Below are 25,589 nucleotides of genomic sequence, written 5' to 3'. Positions count from 1 at the left end.
AATGAGAAAAGCCACAAAAGCTCACCTTGCAAAATTATATAATATATTATATAAGGTATATGATAGCTGCTATTCAATTACAAGTCAGAACGTCATGTGTGTAGCGAGTCGCTGACAAAATTAGCCCTTTGAAGTCATTCATCGAGAATTATACATACATGCAGACTCAAAGATCGTATGTCTAAGAATATTCGACATATACTTTGACGTCGTTTTAAAGGCAGGTTTTGAACGAAAATTAATTTTTTTCTTAAATTAATACAATCAGTGAATCTTTCAGAACAGTTAAATGTGTAGATTGTATTTTGAACGGGTCTTATTTGAAACGTAACTTTGATTAAAATTTATTGACTATAAATTTCGATTCGAGCAAAGCTACATATGTATGTATGTAGTTTACTAGTACTATATAATATTAAAAAATATATATGTATACAAATGTAGAGTGAAAATCAATGGAACGAAATTATTTCCTGCTCATTAGATATTATATGTATGTAGGAATATAGGTAAATAATTGAATATCTGATGATTGCGGTTTTCACGAGTTCTTATTAAAAAAGTAAATTTTGTACATATTTCGGTTTTGTATAAATTTCTGCTTCGTAATAAATATAAATATTTTATATCTACGAAAAATTGGAAAGATTCATTACGAGCAAAAGTAGAACAAGTCCATTACTCGAAACCGCATAAACTGTACCCTTTTTCGAAATTGCCATTTAGACTTTCTTCGAAATGACACTTTAGTGTTGTTATACTTTTTCTTGCACAGAAAAACAACATAAAAAAGGACTGAATCTGAATACATCCAGCTTCAACTATCAAAGAATTTTATTTACATTTTTATTCTTCAACAATACTCACTCGGCTCGAAGTATAGAAGGTTTATACGATTTTTATGTGCTTTGCTCTTATTTTCGCCGCACTTGTCACGGACATTTTCCGCGGAAGATAGTTTTTCTTTTTCACTTTATACGTACATACATTCAAAAAGTTCCCGGAAAATAATGATAATAATATATACAAAAAAACGTATTTGGTGAGTGCATCGATAAGTATGGAAATTTCAAAAGACAGTTTTAGAATAGTCAAGAGTTATTATATCGATTTTGATTCCGATTCCCATTCCGATGACGACTTCAGTTCATTTATAATTCATCCAAAACCACCCGTTGAAATATCAACGGGGAAAACACCAGTACAATAATAACATATATAAAAATGGAAGAAATGTATGTATGTATGTTTTTTTTTTTTGCATTGACAAGTATTTAGATTTCAAAAAATAAATATTACCAGTAATAAATTAGCCAGCAGCATATATCGGTGATTAGCGTGTGTTGCTTTCAATTGTGTGGTCACGGGTTCAATACCTGGCTGTGCTGCTAGCCAGAACATGGATACGTGACTCCAAAGTCGATCGTTTGCTATCAGAGTTAACCAATTTAGCTAATTTGTACGTGGACGGCCGAGCGAGCATGCAGGGATGGATTGAAGGGATAGCGATAAGGGTAAAATGAAGGGGGATGCTAGCAACTATAGCCTGGGGTATGGTTCACGTATGAATTAGTTTCCAAAACCACACGTTGAAAAATCAACGGGCACAACACTTGTCATTCGTAAACATAACGACAATGAATGGATTAAGTATTCGCGACAATGACATAATTTAATTGAGTTGGATAAAACCAAATGTTGATAAAGTCAATATAAAAGAGGAAAATCACTCTTTATGAATGGATTAACTGTTTAAATAGAATATACATATGTATGTATATTCCAGAAACTTTTGAATCAACCCTTCCCCTCCCCTCCTTACAATTGTGGTCAAAAAATTGGATAAATATATACATATATAGGGAGAGTTTTTCTTCGGGTTCGGTTTGCAATGTGAGGATTAGGCGCAGGGGTAATAAATCTGCGATCCTCAGACTGGGGAAGGATGGGGTTAATAATAGCCAAAAGTGAGATCTACGACCGCGAGCCATTATGGCCGAGGCCATAAAGCAATTTGCTAGCCATGGCTCTTACACATACGGTTCGCGTGTCCTTTGTGTCCCCTCAGAAATTTCACCATGTAAATTAGAGTCTTATCCGAGCGATCGTTTAATGGTCCTGCAACTACATATGTATGTATGTATTCACTGGAGTCGTTTGATCGACGATTAAGCCAATTTTGAGAGTCGTTAGTTACCCGTCTGAACGTGGATTTGAAAATTTTCTATGTAATTGATTGCACTAATCCCTAATGCTTTTGTTCGTTCGGATTCATTTGAGGGATATTTGAATGTAATACTATAAGCATGTTATCTACATATACATACATATTTTATTTTATTTTATTTAACATATTAGCCACAGTGACATTACAGAGAGCTCCAACGCGTCACTGTGGCCGGTCATTCAATGATTACAATAATAATAACAATATTAACACAACATCATTAAAATCATAAAAAAATAACAATCATTCATATTTATAATAGGCAAAATCAACCACTGGCATTCCTCAACAACCACTCAACCAGATTAGCATATTTTATATTGAAGAGGTCAATTTCATCAGAAATCCGGTTGAGCAGATAAATCGCCCTAGATATAGGAGCCGTTGCCAACATATTTGTGCGAGCCACAGGAGGAACAAACAAATCACGATTCCTCAAGTCCCTGAATTTACTAGGTGCATAAAACCTAAATTCATTAAGAACCTGAGGATTGTGTATTATCCCATTCAACAGCTTAAAAAAGTTCCTTCCCAGTAACATATTCCGACGAGACTCCAATGAGTTGAAACCTAACGCCCCTAATAGGAATGCACTAGGATATAGCCAAGGATAATAACCTTTCATATAAAGATAAAGATATGTATGCATGTACATTAAAAACGCTTACGTGTATTATATTATGTTTATTATAAAAACCATCCTACTAAAATTGGCTCGAAGATGGCGTCCGTCAAAATCAGATAAATTGGCAAACTCTAATAGGAAACGATCAATTTGGAGTCACAAATATCCAATTTCCAACCCAACCACCGAGCCATACTTCTGGCTATACGTATGTAGGTACGTAGATGAGGGTTGCCCATAACAGAGACGAATGGAAGTGTGTTGGACTGTTGGAGATTGCTTCATCCGGCAGTATATGGCGAATGGATATCCGTAAATGACGATGATTCATATGATTTTAATTTATAATATGGATTGAATAAAAAACGATCGGATAAGAGATAAAAAGTCCTCTGAATTGTAATCGTAAGTGAAACCTAAAGGAGTTTTGTAAAAAATATATCATATTGAGAACTGTCTTTGAACAGTTCAACATATATGTACATATACATACATACATATGTATTCATGAAAAAAATAATAAACAATCACCGTTATTCATAATTGTTTCAATATGTGCATGTTCAGTATTCATTAGAAGTGTACAACGACCTTAGGATGTACATACATACGAATCATTTCTGTAATAAACAATCAATCGTCAATTCACTCTCGCAAATTAGCCATCATAATCCATCACTAATGAGAGCAATGCAATAAAAACGCACACACTCTATCGACTGCATGTATTTATTTCATTTTATTATATTAAACACACTTTCTATGAGATTATCTTTTTTTTTATATGTACATACGTATGTGTTTATTTTTATTTAGAAATAGCCACATATCATCGAACATATGCCGTGTGCAGAAAAATAGATTCTTCGTTACGGTTATTAAGTATCATTTAAAAAAATCGGAGCAATTAAATTTATCAAAAATACGTCCATTCGAATCATAACACAGAAATAAGATTTTATCTGCGAATTGTATTAAAATTCATTACGTACAAAGTTGCTGTCTCAGTCTCGTTTAATGAAATTTCGTCGACCGCACTTCCCCAGTCTTGCGATTCGGTTTTAAATTCGCGAAATTTGCGCGGGCTTTAATTAAAAAGTGAATTCAACCCTTTCTCCGTCTCGGATTATGCAAATGTGCGCGGCTATGCCGAGGATACATCACTCAATGTCTGCCTTTTTCATTGTTTTTCCTTTTTTTCTGGAAGAAGTTTTAACACTGAAACTCACTCCGGGGTTCAAACGACTGATTGATGCGTTAATAAAAAATACACATTGTGATTGAAGTTTGCTGGAAAGTTTGCTTTTAGGTATAACGTGCCGTTAATGTCCTAATGGGTCGGCTAGAGTAATTTTCCGTAATTATTTCACTTTGTTGCACCTGTGCGCGTTTTACAATGCATATTATCGTTTACCCAAAGAGCGGGGGTGTGATATTGCGCCGTGTATTGTATTACATATTATATATGGGGCTGTAAATGTCCATCAAGAGTGATGGCAAATTTCTCTGTACGCTCAGGTGTCATTAAAGTTTATTATGCTGTTTAAAATAGTATTGTATTGTAATTAAGTGCAAAGACGCGGATTATGCGTGCCCGGCTGTGTTAAGTAGTGGTCAAATGTTTGGCTGTATTGCTTCCCGGAGTGAAGCTGTTAATCTTATTAGACTATTGATTGATCTTTACATTATTTTTTTATTTATTTTATAGGAGCACATATGAATCCTGCGGTGACGCTAGCCCTGGCGTTAACCCGTCAAGTGACACCCCTGAGGGCTGCTCTTTTTGTGGCCGCTCATTGTGGAGGAGGAATTGCTGGAGCTGCTCTTCTTTATGGGTAAGTCATCAAGCACTTAATTAACAACATCAATTATGAAAATAAACTGTAAAGCATTTCTAATGTTTTGTCTGTTATTTCAAAATAAATAATTCATATCTTTCAAATTTATATCTCAATACTATATAATATCTCAACACATTTACTAAAAAAAATTCCTTTTTATGTATAATTAAACATAATTAAAAATAGATTTTGATAAAAGCGATGGCTACATATGTATGTTTCTTACCTTAACATATTCACTCAAAGCGTGTCTTTTACTTATCACTTCTTAAGGTTATTTAATACCAGCACAGATCAAGCTAGCAACTGCAGTATGAAAAATATTCTTTAATACATTATATTTGGTCACATTCATATGTTCCGTAATGTGTATTTGGCGTATACCTGACAGCAACAACCGACACAATATATTCATATTATATAGCAGTACATTTTATTTTTATTTTATTTCTATCGAACATGTACACTCACTCGCCTTTAAAAATTATGCACCTATACAGAGCTTTAAGAATGCACCTACATATATACATAGATACAATACAATCGATCAATACAGTCAATATACATGAGCATTTTATACAATGCGAATTCATACAAACATCATCCGCAGTGACATCTATCGAGAAATTTTTGCAGAATTTTATTTCATGAAATTCGTGAACCTCAAGACGGTGAATAACTTGAGATATGCAAGATAAATTGGAAAGGAGATGCCAATTTACAGGAACCGTTTCAATGATAACCAGAAAAATTGGCAAACTCTGATTATAAACGATCTACCTTGAAGTCACAAACCAAGGTCTGGCCAGTAGTGGGACTCGAACCCGTGACACTACTCGAAAGCTTAATATGCTAAATACTAGTCCACGCCGCTAGTTAAGTGTATGTATGTATACGTGTTGAAGTTTTTTTCGCAATGAGTTACTTTTCATCGTGTATCTTATATGGATGTAGAATATGTATGTAGTCGTATACGGTATTTTATGTATGTAGAACTAAACCTATCTTAAGTACGTTTTTCACTTCTCATCCGCCGCTAACGACCCAAAAGCACACTCGAAATCGTTTTTCAAGCCGCCTTTGTGGCTATTATTTATTTTTGCACGGTCGTACATCTCATTTTTGCACTTTTTTCCAACGGTTTTTCACTCAATTTTTCAAGTTATGTATTCCATAGCGCTCTTTTAGACTACGGCCATCTGAGCGTTTCGTCTTTCAATATTTTAAGTGTACATTTCGCAGACGAGGTGTGAAATTTGCACATTACGACGCGATAAATTTCCCATTTACCGACGCTTTCGCTCTCCAAGTTTCCCTTCGCATTTCCTCGCCTCGTAAATCAATTTCTTCCATACCGGAAAATAATGAATATTATCGATTCCCCAAAGCAGCAAAGTAATCCTCTTACATTACACGTGCGTCGCACCACGTGTTGAACTCTTTCCCTTATTGATCACCTTGTTTTCATATCATGTAGATGTAACGCATGGTGTCTTACAAATAATGACGTGATACTCTAAAAAGACTAGAGAAGAAAGTTAAAGGTTTATAATATAAGAGTCATTTAGCGGTGATCATTTGAAGCTAAATGCTTTCGAAAGGCGAAAACACACTGAGTGGTACGGGGTACGTATTTCTTTTTAGATACTTTTAAAACATGCGAAAAAAACGCAGCACCCCTAGCCCATATATATGGTATACAATCCCAAAAATCACCCCCTGGAGTGTTTTCGGTGATATTTTATCCATGTATCTATACTTGATTGACAGTTATCGATGTCGGTGAATCCCATATTTGAATAAATGTGGGAGAAACTTGTCGGTTGCATATGGATATGCAGACACATGTGACCTCCTAAATATATGCATTCTGCACGTGCAACTACACCCGAATTCGGTTTGGGGAACACCCACTGTTTACGGTCACAGCGGGAAGCCAAAAACGTGACGTGCCATACCACTCAGTGAGTTTCGTTTACCAGTTACAGGTTTCATATTGGGTTCATATTTTACTAACATCTACATTTATATGTATACAGGTATACTTGTCCTGTTACGTGGAAAATTCACTCTTCTATATTCAAATTTTGGAAGCATTTTTTGTCTCATTTCCGCAGAAATCATTCTGAAGACGTACATTTATATGTACTGTACGGTTTTCTTGGGAAAATTGGCTGCCTTTCGTGGAAATTGCGCCGCGTTTGATTTTGCAAGTCTATATGTATTCCTGTAGTTTGGTTAGAATTCATGTATTTACTTTATAAGTGCTTCTAAGCAAATTTACAGCATGATTGTACTAATAAAGTGGTTCTTTTGAAGTTGTGTGTGTATATGTACACTGTTTAAAAGCTTGTTAAACTCTACTATAATTACGTACACTTTTAGTTTTGTGTTAGCAAAATGTGCTTCAGTATGGTGTCAAAGAATTTTCGTGAGTAAAATAAAAGTTCATCAAAAAATAATAAGTTGAATATACATAATTAGTTTAAGGAATGCTTTAGCAATTTGCTAAATGACAACTTTGTAGATTATGTGATGCTTTTCCAACTGTTAAATGTCGCATAATTTAATGTATATACGTAATCGCATTACGTAAAACATGCCCGATAATGAATTGGCAATTTATTGTTTTGTATTGTATTATTTGTTGAATTGAATTATTATATAACGAATTTACTAGAAATATGATACACTTAACAAATGTAATATTTATTTATTTTAACCTTTTTTGTACATTTGTTGATATTTATTTATCATAAATTTATATTTTACCCCTGAGCGACACCTATGGCATTAAACTTAACATAAATTTTTAGATTATAAATTTGAAATCATAGCATGTAGGCTAGTTTTTGCCAATTTGATGAGGGACCGTATCAACACGAAATCAGATAAATTGGCAAACAAACTCTGATCCGAAACGATCGAATTAAAGTCACAAATTTCCAATTCTGGCCAGCAGCACTGCAGAAATACTCCGAATAAATGTTCTTCAATCGATGTCAACCCAGGGCTTGAACCCAGGAACCTTTCGGTGGTTAAAATTAACGCAACCACTGAGCTATACTGATAGTCAGATGATTTAAACATGCGTTACATACATACAATCAGTGCTTTTTTGTAAAATGCACCTTCTTATGCTTTTTTTACTTTAAAAACGATCTTTTAAAAATAATTTACGTAAAATTTTTTTTAAATTTAATTTAATTGATATTTTAATATAATTGTTTTTTAATAGAATGCTTGACAAGAAGTGAGTAAGTACCGGCACCGTTTTTTTTAAATAAACCACTGTATATACATATGTATGTATGTATGTATGTACATAGGTATGAACCTATTATTTCTTTTTCTTTTTGTCCAGAATATAAATACATACCTAAATTTCCCAGGCAAGTTATTTGTATCTGTAATATTAATAGTTGGCGATTTTGAATTGCCAAAATTTGCTTCGGACAATCTTGGTCGGACAAAAATTCTTTTGTCAAATGCAATTTTGAGATCACATTGAACCTAAGTTAACAAAAGATTACAATTCACCACAGAATTGTTAACACAACTCAAGCAAAAATGTCTTGACTTTATTTATGTGCATAAACAGCTTACATACTAAAATATTTTTTGGCAAACTTATCTATTAAAAGTTGCTTTGAAACCTCTACGGCAGACAGATTTGTGGAGACCGATCTGCCAACAGTTTTGCTGACAAATGTTTCCATCGAGTGCTATTTTAATAAAATATCTATTCTATTTTATTTAATCATATTGTAAATCAATTGAAATATTTTCTACTATGTACATATGTAGTTTGTCAAATTGAAAGATAAATCGCATAGTCTATGATTTCTTCAAATATTAAATTTTCATGGGATGATTTAATATTTTTCTGATTTTGTTCGATACTACTATGTACCTATATCGATACTATATACGTCAAACTGATCAAAGTCTAAAATTGACAAGTTATCGTCCGAAATTTCAAACACAAGCACAAGTACTCGCACGTGTGTCGAATCAAAATCGATACAAAATTTGTGTAAACCTTCGTCCAAGTTTGCGGCGCGTCCTTTCTGCGAGAGATCCTTTCCCAGGATCCTCAAATATTATACGCACACTCCACTCAAACGATCCCATGGTACGCTTTGGGATTCGAGAGAACTTCTTAGCACAAATGTTGCGGTGCAAAAGTTTTGTTCGCCATTGTCCGCCGCCCGAACAAAGCCAACTCTCTCTTCCATCGAGTACATTATTTACCGAACACATACACTTCGGCACACTCGGCTAGCTTCGAGACGTTTGTTTAAACCCAACCCCCTTGTTCTGTAATAATCTCGATTGGATGCTGGCGAATTTTGTGCCGAAAAAACGAATCAGCGATCGCCGCGGTGAAAAGCTCGATTAACCGTGAAAATGGGTCAAACGATCGAAAGCACGCCACACGTGTAATATCTCAACAATATCTCATTGGAAAAAATATATGGATCAATTTCAGAGTGGATTCAATTTATTTCGTTTGTGCGCTTCGATAGAATAATATTTTTTTAGTGTTTATAAAAATTAATTCAGAAGGAAAATAAATTCCTTTTTTCCTTTTTTTAGGTGTACGCCTTTATACTTTTGTTCAACTTACGAAATAATAATTTTCTTTTCAATTTCGAAAATAGAGAGACGTTTTCATTAAAATTTCTCCGATGAAATGAAATACGTCTTCCAAGAAAATACCACTCGTGAAATTATTGCGCGAATGTAAGTCTAAAAAAATAAATATTCTTTACAAATACTATTCACATTGTTAAATTTAAATCTCATCAATTTGGCGTACATTATTATAATTTGAATAGAGTTTTCATATAAAAAATGTTGTTTTTTTTTTCAGCGAATTTATTACCGATTCGTATTATTACAGTATATTAAATTTATAACAATTTAATACTTTTATGGATTGTGTCGATGCTCTGAGAACAATACGTCACGAAGAAAGGTTTCCACGTCGAATTGAATGTGAATGAAAGTCATAAAGTCACAAATTCATGCTGCACGATTCGATTGTTCCTTTTTGTTGATGTATTGTATGTTTCTCAAAGTAGTTTTGAGTTTGCCAAAAAGTATGGTTTCTTTTTGGTTTTAATTTAATACAAGTTTTATAATTGAATCATTTGAGTTCATTTGATCGCAATTTTTAGTCAATTAATTTAAAAATCTTTAATTGTTAAAATTTTACATTGAGAAGACACAGAAAGCGAAACACATGAGTTAGAAGTAAGCTTAGGAAAGCTGACACAATGAAGCGAATGGAGAGATTTACATTTGTAGAAAGATGGACGGAAGGTGGACAAGAGATGTGTTTGAATGGTACCCAAAGGTTGTATGTACATATATAAATAACCAAATGAGATGAGTGGACAAATAAGAAAAATATGTATGTTGTGAGAAATGTGTTGCAGAATTCTTTATCTAGAAGTAAATGGTAAACTGTTACAAATGATGATGATGATTTTATATTCCCTAAATAAAATCTTTCACTAAAAGACTTGTGCTTAGGGTAAGACCAAAAAAATCGGACTTTCGGCAAAGTTAAGACCACTCTAATACTAAGGTTCAGGTTCAATATTCGATTGAATCGAATCTTTGTTTGCCCTTGTGCAGCAGACCGCTACGTGGTCCTTTTGCAAATGCTTTGTCGTATTCTATTAGAATTTTAGGAATTCTCATTCAATAAATCCAGGTAAGTTTTTCTAAGAATGATTCGCATTATGCATTATAGTGTCGATGCACCTTTTCATACCTGAGACTTTTCTAAAGGGCCTAGTTCTGGGTTGCATTGTGCCCATTGAAGGCGAAGCCGGTTGCATCAATTTATTGCGAAGGCCATCTTTGCAACCGACACGGACTATTGTCAAATGAAATTCGACAAGATCGAATCGGTCGAAAATACATATTTCCCTCTCTTGAAATTTCAAATAGCACGTAAATATGTATGTATGTAAATCACGCACGAACGTACATACATATGTAGATAGTCACCTGTCATTTCCACGAAAAATGTGTCAATGGACGTTCAAAATATTTTCCTTTTTCCATGCAAAAATATACCCTTCCGTATTGTACAATACGAGGGTCGTCAAAAAAGTTCACTGAAAATTTAAATTGACCGTAGAATGCTTTATTTTTCAACGTATATGTATAGGTTCTATTTAAGTCAAAACATTTTTCCATATTTTTTCAAGTCCATCTGTTCGTTTGTAATTGTAATAAACAATTGTATTACAAAACATATCACTTCGCTTAGATTCAGTCAAACGTTTTAAATGTTCTCTCCTAAGCCTTTAGATATGCTTAAAATCTGAGCTATGATTTACACGCTATTTTTCAAGTCTACAATACGGATACTTTCTTCAGTAACTTAATTTAATAGCTAATAGTTGAATGTCGTTTTTTGATGTTCTCTCGACTTTCATTAAAACGATTTATTCATACAAAAAGTCTGGTCTGGTCTTTATAAAAAATTGTGATCCAAACCACTTCAAATTTAGTGGAATCCATGTTCGAAGATGCTAATGCCATTTGGTAGTATCGTTTAGCACCGTTGCGAATCTGCTAAAACTCTCACTAAATATATGTAGTTTAGGAATAATAACCACATTTTGGAAACTTTTTGAATGATTTTGCTACAAGTCCGCGCGTACGAAATTTTTCATCGAAAACTTTTTTTCTTATTCCGTTTCGGACGAGATAATGTGCGAGAGAACGTCGATTATGCCGTTCCAGATTGATGGGCGTATTTTCCGCATAAATTGACAGTATTTTTCAATGTGGAAAATCGAAAATTTTACATTGTGAATAAATGTAATATTATTATTATATGCGTGTTTATCTAACGCCTTTGTTACGCTTAGTATATTTTACGGATGATGTATTGTCGAGATTACTTTTGCCGTTCTTTGTGTGTGAGAAGAAGCGGCCTCTTCGAATACTACATACATACACTGCGCTTCTCCAACGATGTTTTCAATTTATTTTAATTTCAATTCGGTCTGTCTGTTCTCGGACGTATTGTATTAAAAAGTACACGCCCGGATGTCGTGAGTTGTCTCTTGGGTATTTAAAAAGGAGACAGTTTCTGGTCCTGGGAACGTCACATTCAAATTAAACACTTAAATAGTATCGTAGAACTTGATCGGCTCGCGATTCAGTCAACCGAATTGTTACATTAAATTAAATAGATCTAATTTGTATTTCGAATACATAAATACATAAAATATTTAGAGACAATTCAAAAAAGAATGACTTTCAAACTTACATTAAGAAAATTAATAAATAAACTTATAAAAAAAGAACATATACCTTCATATTGCAGACAGTAAGATTTAAAGGTGATTTAATAAAAGTTTAATGATCTCTCAGAAAAACTTATCAGTCAAAATCATCACCTAAAAATCGTTCCAAAGTCTTAAAAAATATCAAAGCGATTAAAGTTTGGACTATTCTGTCAAAAAAAACTTTATTTAGTCCTCAAAATCAATGAATCATTATTTTTATGTAAAGTGCTATTATATTTTTATCTGCATATTATCATTTCTTCTCATTATAATCTGCTGTTGTAATGTAGACAAACCCATTGGGTACATCTGTACCGCTTGTTCGAGCATTTTAAGTGAATAAAAACATTAATTTAAGACGTGATAAAATCAAAAATGAATTATTTTAAATCTATCATGCAATACTTTCAAATTCGAAAATACATACATTAAAAATTAGACAGTTTGATATATAATGAAACATAGAAGAGGCTTGTAAAAATAGACAGTAATCATTGGAAAGGCTCCACAGTGAACTGAATTACGTACATTATTAATTCAATGCTATGTTCTACCTTATATTTTTTTTGTATTCAAACCTTCTAGAAGAGTTGTATGAACTATTAATAATATCATAATAGATTTAATTTTCAAAATATTAATTTATATTACTAAACGTTTGTGTTTAATTTCAGTTTCAATTAAATCAGTACTAAATGATTATAAATCAAAGTTTTCAAATTTGACATATCATAAGAAGTTTAAAAATGATCATAATCGTTCGCAATGTACTTTCGTACAATTGGCTAAAGTAATTGAACGTCTAGAAGACAAATCGCCCCTGGAAAAGAATTCCATTTGAGTTCAAATGCAAAGTCGCAACTTTAGAGAGCAATTGTCGTATACCCCTGCAATAGTTACATACATTGTAAAGAAAAATGTTTGAAATCGAGCCATTTTCGCGATCGACTCGACGATAAGAGAATGCGAGCTCTTCTTTCAACCTCTGGGAAATAAAGGCGAAGTGTATTGTTGCTGTTTTGTCAAATGGAGGGTGTTAAATAAATTTGAAAATAAAGTTCCGCGTCCGAGACGATCTCGCCTCGGGAATAAAACCCAGAAAAAAAATAAGTTTTATTTTACATACATATACATAATATATAGTACACATTCTCGTCTCAGATTCCATGAAGTTTGCGTTGGAATATTTACGAGTGATAAAGTTGCGTTGTCGCAAAAATGCAATTATTATCGGTGGATGTTCCCCGGGGGGTGTACTCTTCAGGACGAATTCATCTCGGACGCTGTGAATAATGAATAGGGAGGATAATGGGGATATTTGAATTCGACCGGAAAAAGGTCGGAATGATTCGTTGAAACCGGATCGCTCCATTCACTTCCGACGTACGCATCCTGTCGTCGAGCAAATAACCCTTTCGATGCCATTTCTCTTATGCTTCGTCTAATGTCTTGTGCTAAAACGCACTCTTTTACAAACAAACGTCTTGAGAAGGAGCGGCTTCATTTGTAAGCACTATACAGAATTATAGCTAAGATAAAACGAATGTTTTTGTATTTACATATGTATGTACATACTTATGCAAATATTTTCTTTGTATTTAGACAATGAAAATAACGATGGATGCTTTGAAGGTATAAAATAGAACTATTTCAATTGATGAGTCGATCAGTTTCCTTTACATTTTTAAATCAGTTTATTCTAGTAGCCATTTCTGTAGAACACTACATGCATAATATACCTATGTACATATGTACATATAATTAAAAAATGTAATATAAATATATGGTTCTGAGATTCAAAAAGTTTCGCAATCTTAAATTTATTGCAACTTTAAGCATCGTCGACTTATATTCATAGCCTTGTCAATTTTTTCGCATGTCCAGATTCCATACATACATAATTATTTAACATGTTATTATTGACATTGGAGATTGTCTGCTATACTCGCGTTGTTAATCAATGTATTGTAAGTTACAATTTATAACTGTACTAATCGCCGCCTGGGACCCAATCTTCGGCAGTTACCAAATGTACATACATATATCAAAGATTTAGCCCCTGAAAATCATTTCTAATATCTCTACGTTTTAATAAGCGGTGAATAGTGAAATTAATCGGTTTTTACTAACTATTTATTTATTAAAAACAGAAACATTCAGTATTACAATATTTTTTCAAAACATTGACACCAAAAAAGTTTCTATACATTTATTTCTTCATTATACATATGTTAAAATATATTAAACCTCACCATAAGTGCCCACTACAAGTTGCCCAAGGCGACACATATGATCTGAATTTAGTACACAAGTACCAAATACCATCATTATACATAATGATTATACATATATTATATATGAGTAGAAACCACTGTACGACATCCCATGTCATTCAAGTCTTCCACTGCAGAAGCCGCAATAGCAGCTCCGTCATATGTAGATGTTCCTCTTCCCAATTCATCGAGCAAAACTATGGGCGAAAACACAGCGGTGCACGTGGCTTGTGGTTTTTTTTTAGATACTTTTGCGAAAAAAATGGGCTTGCTTGACAGCGATAGATAATGAGGTATTTTATATTTAAAGAAATGTAGGAGACCACCCACAGCGGGGAGCCATGCACACTATGTGCCGTTCATCGCTGTGTGTTTTCGCCCTACAGAGCTAATACTTCACCAATTCAACCGGGAAGGTCGACTGTCTCGACATTATTTAAAAATAAAAATATTTCAAATTTTTATCATATAGCATTATAGCAAGTTTAGATACAAATCATGTAAAAATTCTAAAAATTTTAAGTCCCGAACTGTACCGTAAAAAGTCATTTTATTTATAAGGGCTTGCCCCCACTTCTCGATAATTATGCGCAAAAGTAACAGCTAGTACATAAACCTATCGTGCACATCTTTTCCGTGGAGTGGAGGTGAGCATTTAATACTGGAAATATTATATTTCATCCTTATTTAATATTTAATGTACATATATTATAATAAACGACTAGTTGTATACATATATGTAATATTTGTGATTTAAAATGTTCGCAATATATGTATGTATTTTTCTGTCTAATAAATGAAAAATAAAAATGCTTGTAAAATGAATCATACAACTTCTGATCTCGACACGTACATATATACATACACACATACAGACATACATACATATACCCTGACAAAAGATCCACTCTTGGTAAATATTTGTCCTGAATTTGAAGCAAACATATATTTAGTTGGTCAGTGGTGTGTGAGCCATTTCTCTCGCGACAAGTGTCTCAGGCCATTGCTCCGTTTCACCCGCCTGCTTATTTTCTATCCACCTCTTCTACCAACCCACCCACCGCCCACCCACACAGGGGATGAAAGCACTTTTTGCCCCCTGACGAAACTATCTACTATACACCTTGTGTGTGCGTGCTCTCGCAGATGTCCTCCTTGCGAGGAGAAACAGATGTATGTACTCCTTTTTTCATTCAAATCTTCGTGACATGCTCGAGATGAGAGAGAGCTGGGTAGGTGCCATTTGTATGAGGACTTTTCGTACAATGGATGCTCAATGCTCATGAGCAGCTGCCGAGACGTCTTCACTCCTTTTTAGCCCTGGGTTATTAGTGCCATCCATTATATCAGAGGCTCTTAACCAGAGGTCCATGAACCCTTTGGGCGTCCGGGGAAAGATAATCAGTTGTAAAAAATCAACTTATTAACTTTAATGCAACTTCGAACTAAAATCACATTTACGCAGATGCTGGTTTAACAAGATGAACTCGTTTATCTTGGGATGAAAACTTCAAAATGTCTTGAAGAATTCTAATGTTCCTATCTTGTAAAACGAGCTATATAAGTTGTTACATATTTAAGCGAAGTATGATTTTCAACACTTTTAATATGCGTATAATACAAAATTTAATGTCCTTTGATTTTCAGTTCAAATTTTTTCAGAAGACCCGCCATCTGTCTACATTTACATATTATATATGTATATGTAGATCTAAAAAGGTTGAGAATCTTGGCGTGTCTCGTCTTGCTTATTGGAAAACACGTGTTTGTTACGTGTATGTCAAATACTAAAGTCTCGTATTTTCCGTGCAATTCGAGGCGATCGATTTACATACAACGGTTGAAGTTGATGAGATCCAAAAGTTTCGAATTAACATCTCACCTTGTCTGTTATAGATTTTAAATAGATCTAAAATAGAATTTGTTCACTCAGACGTCCCTGAACCTGCTTCTGCTACTATTTTTTCCTCGTCCATGATAATATACGTAATTAATACATAATATAAATAAATAATTGAACTGGTTTTCAAGAACGTAACATTACTCGTGTCTTGAACGTAAATCGAGTTACGCTCGAACATTCAATGCACGCGGGACGATTTTATTGAATTACTAAATCAGACGTGCTAAAATCAACCACTATAATTTTAAATTTATGCCACCATCAACCCAATTGTAATGTTAATTCGTGTCTCGATTCCGAAAAGGTCAATGTCGAAGTATACAGTATTAAAGTTCACGAATTTTGAAAATCTTCACATATTTCGATTGTCTTGCATGCATTTGGTGACGTATTTCATTTTACATGCATATTCTTGACTTTTTAAACTATTTTTTGGATACTGGTGGATGTGAAGAGTTGGCAGTACATGAATATTACCATTGCCAAAATGAGGAATTTCAATTATGTACATGTGTTTGTAGATTAGTAAACACTTTGCCGAAAAATTTAAATGGTTTTTCTTTGACGAAAAATGATTATTTTTAATGATGTATTATATAATGAGCAAAAAATAAATTTGATAAATTTACATCTCTTAAAGAAATAAAATTAAAATTTTATTTAATTTTATTTTTAGTTCGATTCTAGACAACATCAAAAAACTTTACTCAAAGCAATAATTCAATCAATTGGAGCATAATATGTAATTAAAAAAAACGTCAAACTTTAATGAAAAGTACATAAGAATGGATTCAAAATCATATAATTTTGGAACCAACTATGCAACATCTAATTATAAAACATTGCATCCAATATCATATAAATCGAACCACATTAGATTGCATGATCTGATTTACGAACAAAGCAAAGTTGAAATGTCACACTCGTTTATGTACATATGTACATTTCAAAAATTGATAATTGGTGAATCGAATGTTCCACTTTCGAATGAGAATTGAATTTTTGCGAATTTCGAAACTGTTTCGGTCAATAACAATCTCATTCAATTATAATACGTATTATACATACGTATATACAGACGAACGAGAACGAGCCTCTGCACCTGCTCTTTTTACCATATTTCGTGGTCATTTTTTCGGTCGGTTCGCCGAAACCAGTACCGGCCTGCCGGAACCGAAACACCTGCCTTCTGTTGCCCAGAGGCCTGCTCTGCCGATTACGCTACTCCAGCACGAGGCTCCGATTTCCAAAAACGCATATGTTGCACGCGTCCTCATCATCATCTGTCCTTTCTTTTATTTTTTCGGTCTTCTCTTGGGTATATCTACCTCTCCGGATTCTGGTGGGGCTGTATAACTTTTGCTTCCAATTGAAATTTGCCTCAGCAGATGGGTATCGCTTTGAGTTGTGTTCGAACGCGACCGATTCAATTTCGAAGGGGCAGTTTAATGTTCGCTGTGAATGATTCGATTCGTTTTTGCTCGTTCTCTCTGTGTATGTAGGGTGTTTTGAAATAAATGCAACCCATCGCTGAATCTATTGATTATTGAAAGGAAATACATATTGTTCAAACATATGTACTAAGAATTTTTTAAACATAACAGGACATAGAATACAATAGACATCTAAGGACAATCTACAAAATTTTGATAAACAGCAAATTTGCGAGGAATGCATTATGTAGGTGGCATTTTATAAGATTCAACAAATTCGAGATATTAATAACATATTATAACGATGGATAACGATTTATTGGATCTGTCACAACAATTTAGCGAGAAAAATTTGAAAATTCTAACAGGATATGGTCATTATGTGTTTTAATAATCACCAGATATCGTCAGCAGCATATTTGGCCGGGACTTAAGCCCTCGACCTCTCTACTTGCATGCAATTGCTCTATATCTGTAGATGACGTTTTATAGTAATTAGTTGGTTAGTGTTTTAATGCATATTCCAAAAACATACATATGTATATGTAAGTTATAACCAGCGGCGTGGACTAGTGGTTAGCATATTATGTTTTCGAGCAGATTGGTCACGGGTTCGATTCTTACTAGTATCGCTGCTGGCCAGACCTTGGTTTTTGACTCCAGGTCGATCAATTCTTATCAGAGTTTGCCAATTTTCTGATTTTCATTGAAACGGTTCCTGTAAAATTTGCATCCCCTTTCATATCTCTCTTGTTAATCTCAAGCTATTCAGCATTTTGAGGTTAGCCGATTTGAGTATAAAAATGCTGCAAAAATTTCTCCATATAAAATGCCAATGTATATTGATGGTATTGATTGATCGTATTTTATTGTAGGTGCACACGCTTTAGAGCGATTTGTAAAAGCGAGTGTTCATGTTCTATGAAATAAAATATTAAAATAAAGTTACATATATAAGTATTCTTATACAATCTCCTGTATAAATATGAATATTTGTTGACATGTTTGTCCGCTATGCAAATCTACAGTTTTCAATTTGGACCACCAAATTTGGAATACATACATACATAACAAGCATAGACCGCAGACAGTAAAATTTTCATATAAAAATATATAAAACAAATATGGCGCAAAAATCACATTACACACAGGTGATTTCGTCACAACAGAGTCAACCTTATTTTTTGTCCATTTTTTTAATTAATTTCCTACACAATGCATAAATTTAAAACAGGGTTGTAAATATTATATTATACACAATCATACAGAGTAGACTTTTTCCCATTCGTACACACACACTGCATATGTGGCGCAATTTGATAACTCAATTTGAAAAGGGCTCGCGAGAAAAAAATCTGTTTACAAATCTTTCCCCCAAAGAGTGTGTAATATTTTACGTGGAAAAAATACCGATGGGGGTCACGAGCCACGATAAATTACCTTTATTAAAACCGGCAAACCAAAATGTAAACCGAGTTTTGCCTTGCATAATATAATGTGTTCACACATCAATATACCTGACACATCCTGGAGATACACCTGTTCATATCGTAATAAAGAAAACATTTTAAGTATTTGAAATTGCATTTTTTTATTATCATTTTCCTTTTATCTTTTCGGTTGGAATGTGATTCAATAAAGCAATAAGACTGGATTTTTTTTGTATGTATATAGGAATTTTTTCTGGTAATAGCAAATTTTACTACACGGAATTGGAGTGTGTGTACAAGGATTGGGTTGGGTTGAGTTTGTCAGCAAGTGTATTTTCTTGCCTTCTTCAACCCCTTTTCAGGAAGTTGGGGGAGGTTTGGGTGGGCGGTAGAGGAATTTATACGTTTTCGGGAAGGTCTATGTGAAATCTCGGAAAATTATTTTCTCGCGAAATAAGATGAACGTTCGAGTAATTTGCAGGCGATTTGCAAGAATGAATTTCGCTCTTAATGTTATGATATATTGTGTGGAGGGTTTTCCGTAAAATTAGTAATAAAAGTAAAATATGGGGTATTGTATTTAAGGAGATGACCCATCTTACATATGTATGTATATTTGAACCGTTATATTTAAAAGTGGCATAAGTCCACTTTTCTTAGAATTATTTCACAAAACATTAAATATAAATAAACATAAGTTTTACAATATTTAAAAATACTGTTGACCTGTAATACGTTTATCCTGCTCTTCTGAGATTCTGGATATATCGAATTAGAAGAAGTGATAACAATTTGTGAATGACGTCAAATAAAAATAGTGTTTTTGGAACAGAAAGCTGGCGAAAACACACTGAGTGGTATGGGACGTCATCTGTTTTTGGCTTCCCGTTGTGACCGTAAAGAATTGGTGTTTCCCAAACCGAATTCGGGTGTACTTGCACGTGCAGAATGCATATATTTGGGAAGTCACACGCGTATGCATATCCATATGCAACCGACAAGTTTCTCCTACATTTTTTCTATGGGATTCACCGTTATCTGATCACGGTCAAGCAAAGATAAATGCAAGGATAAAATATCACCGAAAACACTCCATGGGGTGATTTTGAGACTGTTTGGGACGAAAACACGTACCACTTAGTGTGCTTTCGCCCTTACTAAAAATTGGTCACTTTCAAATATAACGACTGATATGTCATATATTTTAGCGTTTTCTTAGTTTACGTATTTTTTTCAAAAAAAGCCCTTACATTGTGTTAATATTGACCTTTGAACTCTATTTGTATTTTTATCCTGAGATTAATTTTTAAATAAAAATATATTGAAACTCATTTTCTTTCCAAATTGAGTTTATAATAAGTGAAAGTAAGAAGAGGTTAGTAAAAATGTATGTTGGATTATGTTTCAGTATACATTAATATGTTTATTATACATGTATACATTAGTATACATTAATAGATAAACAGGAAATAGCTCGTATGTTGACATAATTTCGATATAAAACTGCAAAGAGTTTATTGAATAATAAAAACGTCAATCGTATAATAGATAAAACATTATATAAATAATGATCATCTTTTGAAAATTCCAAATCAATACATTGTTTAAAATCCCAACCATTCAAACGTTGACCTAACAAATACATGCCACAACAATTGTTAAAAACATCATACATACTTTCACAAAATTCTTAACTAAAGGTACATTCAAGACACTTAAATTTACCATTTTATATTCGTACCATACAATTACACCATTCCGTTTTCACTTTCCAATTAAACCATATTAATAACGCGTTACAATTTATCAAATCGAAAACCCAACACATACAGAGTTCACAAATTCATACAGATCGCAACGAAAGAGCCAGCTGCTTTCAACTGTAAATTTTACGCGTCGAATAAATAACTTACAGTGGCATAAATGCGATAATTAATGCGAATCTCGCACACAACATTAAACGAAAGCTCGGGATGAGAGAGACGTTTTGTTTGAATTTGAAACTCGTACACGTTTCCGATTTCGTCTTTTCGCCGTTCGAGGAATTTTCTCCATTCGACGGGATATACATATCTATTATATGTACAAGGGAGTATACCCTGAAATATCTGCTTGAGTATATTATATGTATTACATACGTAGGTAGACATACTTATATATGTATATTCGTACGTAGATTGTTCACGCACGACTTCACAATTCAGACTTTTCCGTAGAACAACGATAAAAATTGACTGCGCAGGGTGATGCTTATGTGAATTATATATCAACGTGCGATCATAAATAACATAAAAGTTTTATCCTATGTACATAAAATATGCATATATGTACATATATACATATATGGTAATGCGTGCCATTTTATGTTATATCTGAATAAGTAACCAGTTGATGTTTCTTAAAAATTAATCAATTTAGTGTTTCATATTGATTCAAATTTGATTATTTCAGTTTAATTGTACAATTGATTGTTTTAAAGTAAATAAACTTTCTGGTTTTTAGGTCAGTGTTTGCAGTCTTGAATCGTTAAAATTATAAAATGGATTCCTGAAAGTGCTTACCATAGCTAAAGAATAAAAAGTGATTGGATTCAATCAAACGATCACCCAATTTTGCATAAGAAATCAATCAAACTGTAAGAATTCTCGGCCATCGTTTTATTTTAATTACCAATTTTTAAAATTTATATTTATAGCTGTTTTTTTAATATACATACATATAATACGATTTTATGAATATGTTACTAGTGAAAGTATTTAGTTTAACGTGTGTATCTACATAATTAGTGCACAGTAAATTTTTTATTTTGTTCATAATTATATTTCATATTATCGAATTTATATTATATATATATATATATATATATATATATATATATATATATATATATATATATATATATATATATATTTATATTTTTATTTTGTTTTTTTTCTTTTTTGTGTTATATTTTTTGACCATTGTGGCGCTTTAGGAATTCCTGTTATGCCACAATGGTCTGTTTAAAATAAATAAATATCATTGGCCACACTGAAGTTATTTACAACCATATAACTTTCTAAAATGTATCAAATATAGACTAGTTTATTTATTTATTTATTCTAAACAGACCATTGTGGCATAACAGGAATTCCTAAAGCGCCACAATGGTCAAAAAATATAACACAAAAAAATAAAAGTAATAAAACCTTATACTTTAACTTGCTCCGAACCGACATGTTCAAAAATATGAATGAAAAACTTTAATGAGTGGATTTTATCGCCTATTAAAAACATTAATTTAAAACAAATAAAATTTATCTTCAAAGATGATTGGATTTAATAATCAATTGTATGTTTTACACTACATACTATAGTAAAAATCACAAAACTTCATCTATTGTTGCTACGTACATAGATTATGTAATAAAACATTCAACTTCTTTAAATAACTAAATAGTGAATAAAATAAAGGAATATGAGAAGATATAATTGTTTCTAATATTAATTTTATATGAAATGAGAGTGAAAAAATTAGCTTTACCGCTGTTTTAATGAGTTGCAAAGAGGTGGTAGAAAGCTGCATTTGGATAGCTAGCTGTCATCGCTCCGATGTGACACAAGATTCTGATGTAAATTTCAATGATTTAGTAAATGATAAAACTTATCTACCATAAAAAGGCAAAATCTACTACATATTATATACACTGAATATACAGGTTATATTTCCGAGATAATTACCAAGGTGGAGATAAGTAAGGAGAGGGATAAGGGGGGGGGGTTTCTTCATCATCTCATTTTCGTAGTTAGCGTTGTAAATTCACTACATGTACTCTAAGATGATCGATGCTAGTCGACTACTAATTTACTAGTACTGATCACCTGATCTCACGTTCGCGCCAAAAAGGCCTCGCCGTATGAATAAACCACATACAACAACCAATGAGGTCTCGCGACTCATCGACCGATGATTTATCTGTGCTGAGAATAAACCCTGTATATAAATATTCAGCGGATCTGTTCCGTGCTTTATTCGAAGCTGGCTCGTCAACGAAACAACAATAAACTACCACTACTCGCTGCATACTTCACTCCGATCTCGGATACCCATGTACATATGTACATGTCCACGCAACAGTACTATCAATTTCGATGTTTTACTCCAAAAATCAATAGAGATAGTACATAGTATTTAAATAAATTTGATTTTAAGTAAATTGATACGAATAAAAATGAAATGTATTGTATTATGTACATATGTATATGTATGCAGATTATATTATGTAACATCGTATTGTACAATATAAATGAGTCGTAGCAGTATACATAGATTTGACTCTGGACCACAGTTCGGGCGTTATCCTACGAGTCGGATTTCCTTATCGAGTGAATGAAAGTCGTAAATTTTTTTCACTGAAGATGCAAAATTCCCGACAAAGGGCACACACATGCTTTTCTCCCCCAGTTCGACACTGAACTACATATAAAAAGTAGCGGAAGGGGTTTGTTCCGATAGTGAAACTTGGGCCGTTACCATAGTCCGATATTGCCAGCGGGTAGAGAAGAGGTCGTCGCAATAAATCATCCTCCTTTCCAACCAACTTCCTTCCCTTCTCGATGAGCTTCAACATTCGCCTTCCTTCCGGTTCAGACGAAAGCTCAGAAAAAATAAAATAACACCCCCTTCGCGAGTCGATCCCTAAATTTTTTTGGAAAATTTCGTATTCTCGCCGCGAAGTTCCGGGGTCGGAAAATTGACAGGTAGAGCTTTCGTCCGGAAACCGAGAAAAGTCACTTCGAATATAAATCAACTTAATTGCATTCTGCCTTAATAGCGATCCATGGTGATTAAACCGCAAAATTTAATATTAAGAATTTTTCCGTATTTTTTTTAGAAATTTATTTTAATTCACGTCAAAGGCTAAAACAGTCAAAAGATTGAATTACACGTCGAAGATGTAACTTGATGACCTCACCTATAAAACAAAGGCGTAAACAAATGTCTTTATAATTCACATATTTATCTGAATTTTGTCAAATTTATTTCAGAAATCTATTTTTAATGTATTTTTATTGTTATAATTGATAAAATAAAATGCAAAATGTATAATTGCTTTAAATATTTAAAACATAGAAATTTGTATGCGGGCAAGATTATAGCGATTTTTCTGTCGCAGAGAATTTTAAAAAACTAGCAACTTCTCTGCCAATAGGTTAAGTTTTTGTCAACAATGCAATATGATCTGCAATATTTATTTATTTATTTCATTTTATTTTATTCTAAACAGACCATCGTGGCATAACAGGAATTCCTAAAGCGCCACAATGGTCAAAAAATAATAATGATAATGGTCAATATAATCTTTATGATAAGTACTCACACAGAAGTACAGCACAGCACGCCTAGGTAGACTCCAGCTATGATAGGCGTGTCTTAATGTCATTGTCAATGCATTAAATAAATTATTTATTTATTAATACTTGGGAAATTCCAATGGACCCAATTTTATATTGTCTCATGATGGCATTATCAGGCTACCCTTGAGCAACATCTAAGCTAACTTATACATACATATAAAAAAATTTAAATGAATTTCAAATAGTGAAAGAACTAGCTGAACTATCTGGCGTTGCTCGAGCGTAAAAAGTGCAATGAGCAACTTGTACAGAAAATTTTGTAAATTTTAGCCATATTTAAATAGTGTTGACATAGTGGAAATAATGGTTTTTGTCAATTTGATAAGGCATCGTTTCAACACTGAAATAAAAATAAAAATTGGCAAACTCTGTTAGTAAACAATCGACTTGGAATCACAAATATCCAAGTCTGACCAGCAGCACTACAGAATTACCCGAAATGAATTTAATGTATATCAACCCGCGGGATCGAACCCGGCGACCTCTCGATGGTACGCATTAACTCAACAGCCAAGCAAACGTACGTATGTATGTAATTCGTACGATCTTATTATTTCGACAAGTTTCTCCAGCGTTCCTTAAAATATGGAAATCACCGTTATCGATCATTGTCAATACATGGATAAAATATCACAAAAAAACACTCCACGGGGTGTGTATTGCCAAGGATCGCGATGACATAGATTGGGCGTGCTGGCGTTTTTTTACATACACAAAACTGTCTAAAAAGCACGTAGCACGTACAGTTCTGTGTGTTTACACCTTAGTTATTTCCGTATCCGTAACAACTTAAACAATTATGAAATAACGAAACTAGAATTACAAACATATTTCTAACTACGTCATTATGTCAGCAAAATACCCTACAAGAGAAATCTCGAAGTGAATACTCACCTTTAGTCTTTGTGTTATATAAATTGCTTATTTTCTGACCAAATATTACAATATTATGTGTATATTTAGTTTTTTTTATTAAAAATTTTGACCTCGATAGTCTGAAATGTAACATAAAATTTAAAAAAATTACTTCTCTTTTGCGTATTCGTATAATACAAAGATTAAAATCTGCTTTGAATATAGATTTTCTCACATTAAATGTATACTGCTAATGCGCCATAGTATTATACGAGATATCGCATTA

At 33.2% G+C, this 25,589-nt stretch overlaps 2 protein-coding genes across 2 annotated transcripts in view; one reads left to right on the top strand and one right to left on the bottom strand.

The window, feature by feature from the left end:
* Window positions 1–25,589, bottom strand: part of LOC143915452 (uncharacterized) — a 668,062-nt gene that overhangs the window by 332,283 nt on the left and 310,190 nt on the right. The window lies entirely within an intron of this gene.
* Window positions 1–25,589, top strand: part of bib (MIP channel family protein big brain) — a 97,706-nt gene that overhangs the window by 4,879 nt on the left and 67,238 nt on the right. Inside the window, exon 2 of the mRNA XM_077436121.1 lies at window positions 4,561–4,687. Coding sequence (XP_077292247.1) covers window positions 4,561–4,687 — 127 coding nt within the window. The remainder of the gene's footprint in view (window positions 1–4,560; window positions 4,688–25,589) is intronic.

The sequence above is a fragment of the Arctopsyche grandis genome, chromosome 8 (assembly GCF_051622035.1).
Source record: "Arctopsyche grandis isolate Sample6627 chromosome 8, ASM5162203v2, whole genome shotgun sequence".
NCBI classification, from domain to species: domain Eukaryota; kingdom Metazoa; phylum Arthropoda; class Insecta; order Trichoptera; family Hydropsychidae; genus Arctopsyche; species Arctopsyche grandis.
The sequence above is the reverse complement of the archived record's forward strand: the minus strand, read 5'-3'. Positions and strand labels throughout refer to the sequence as shown.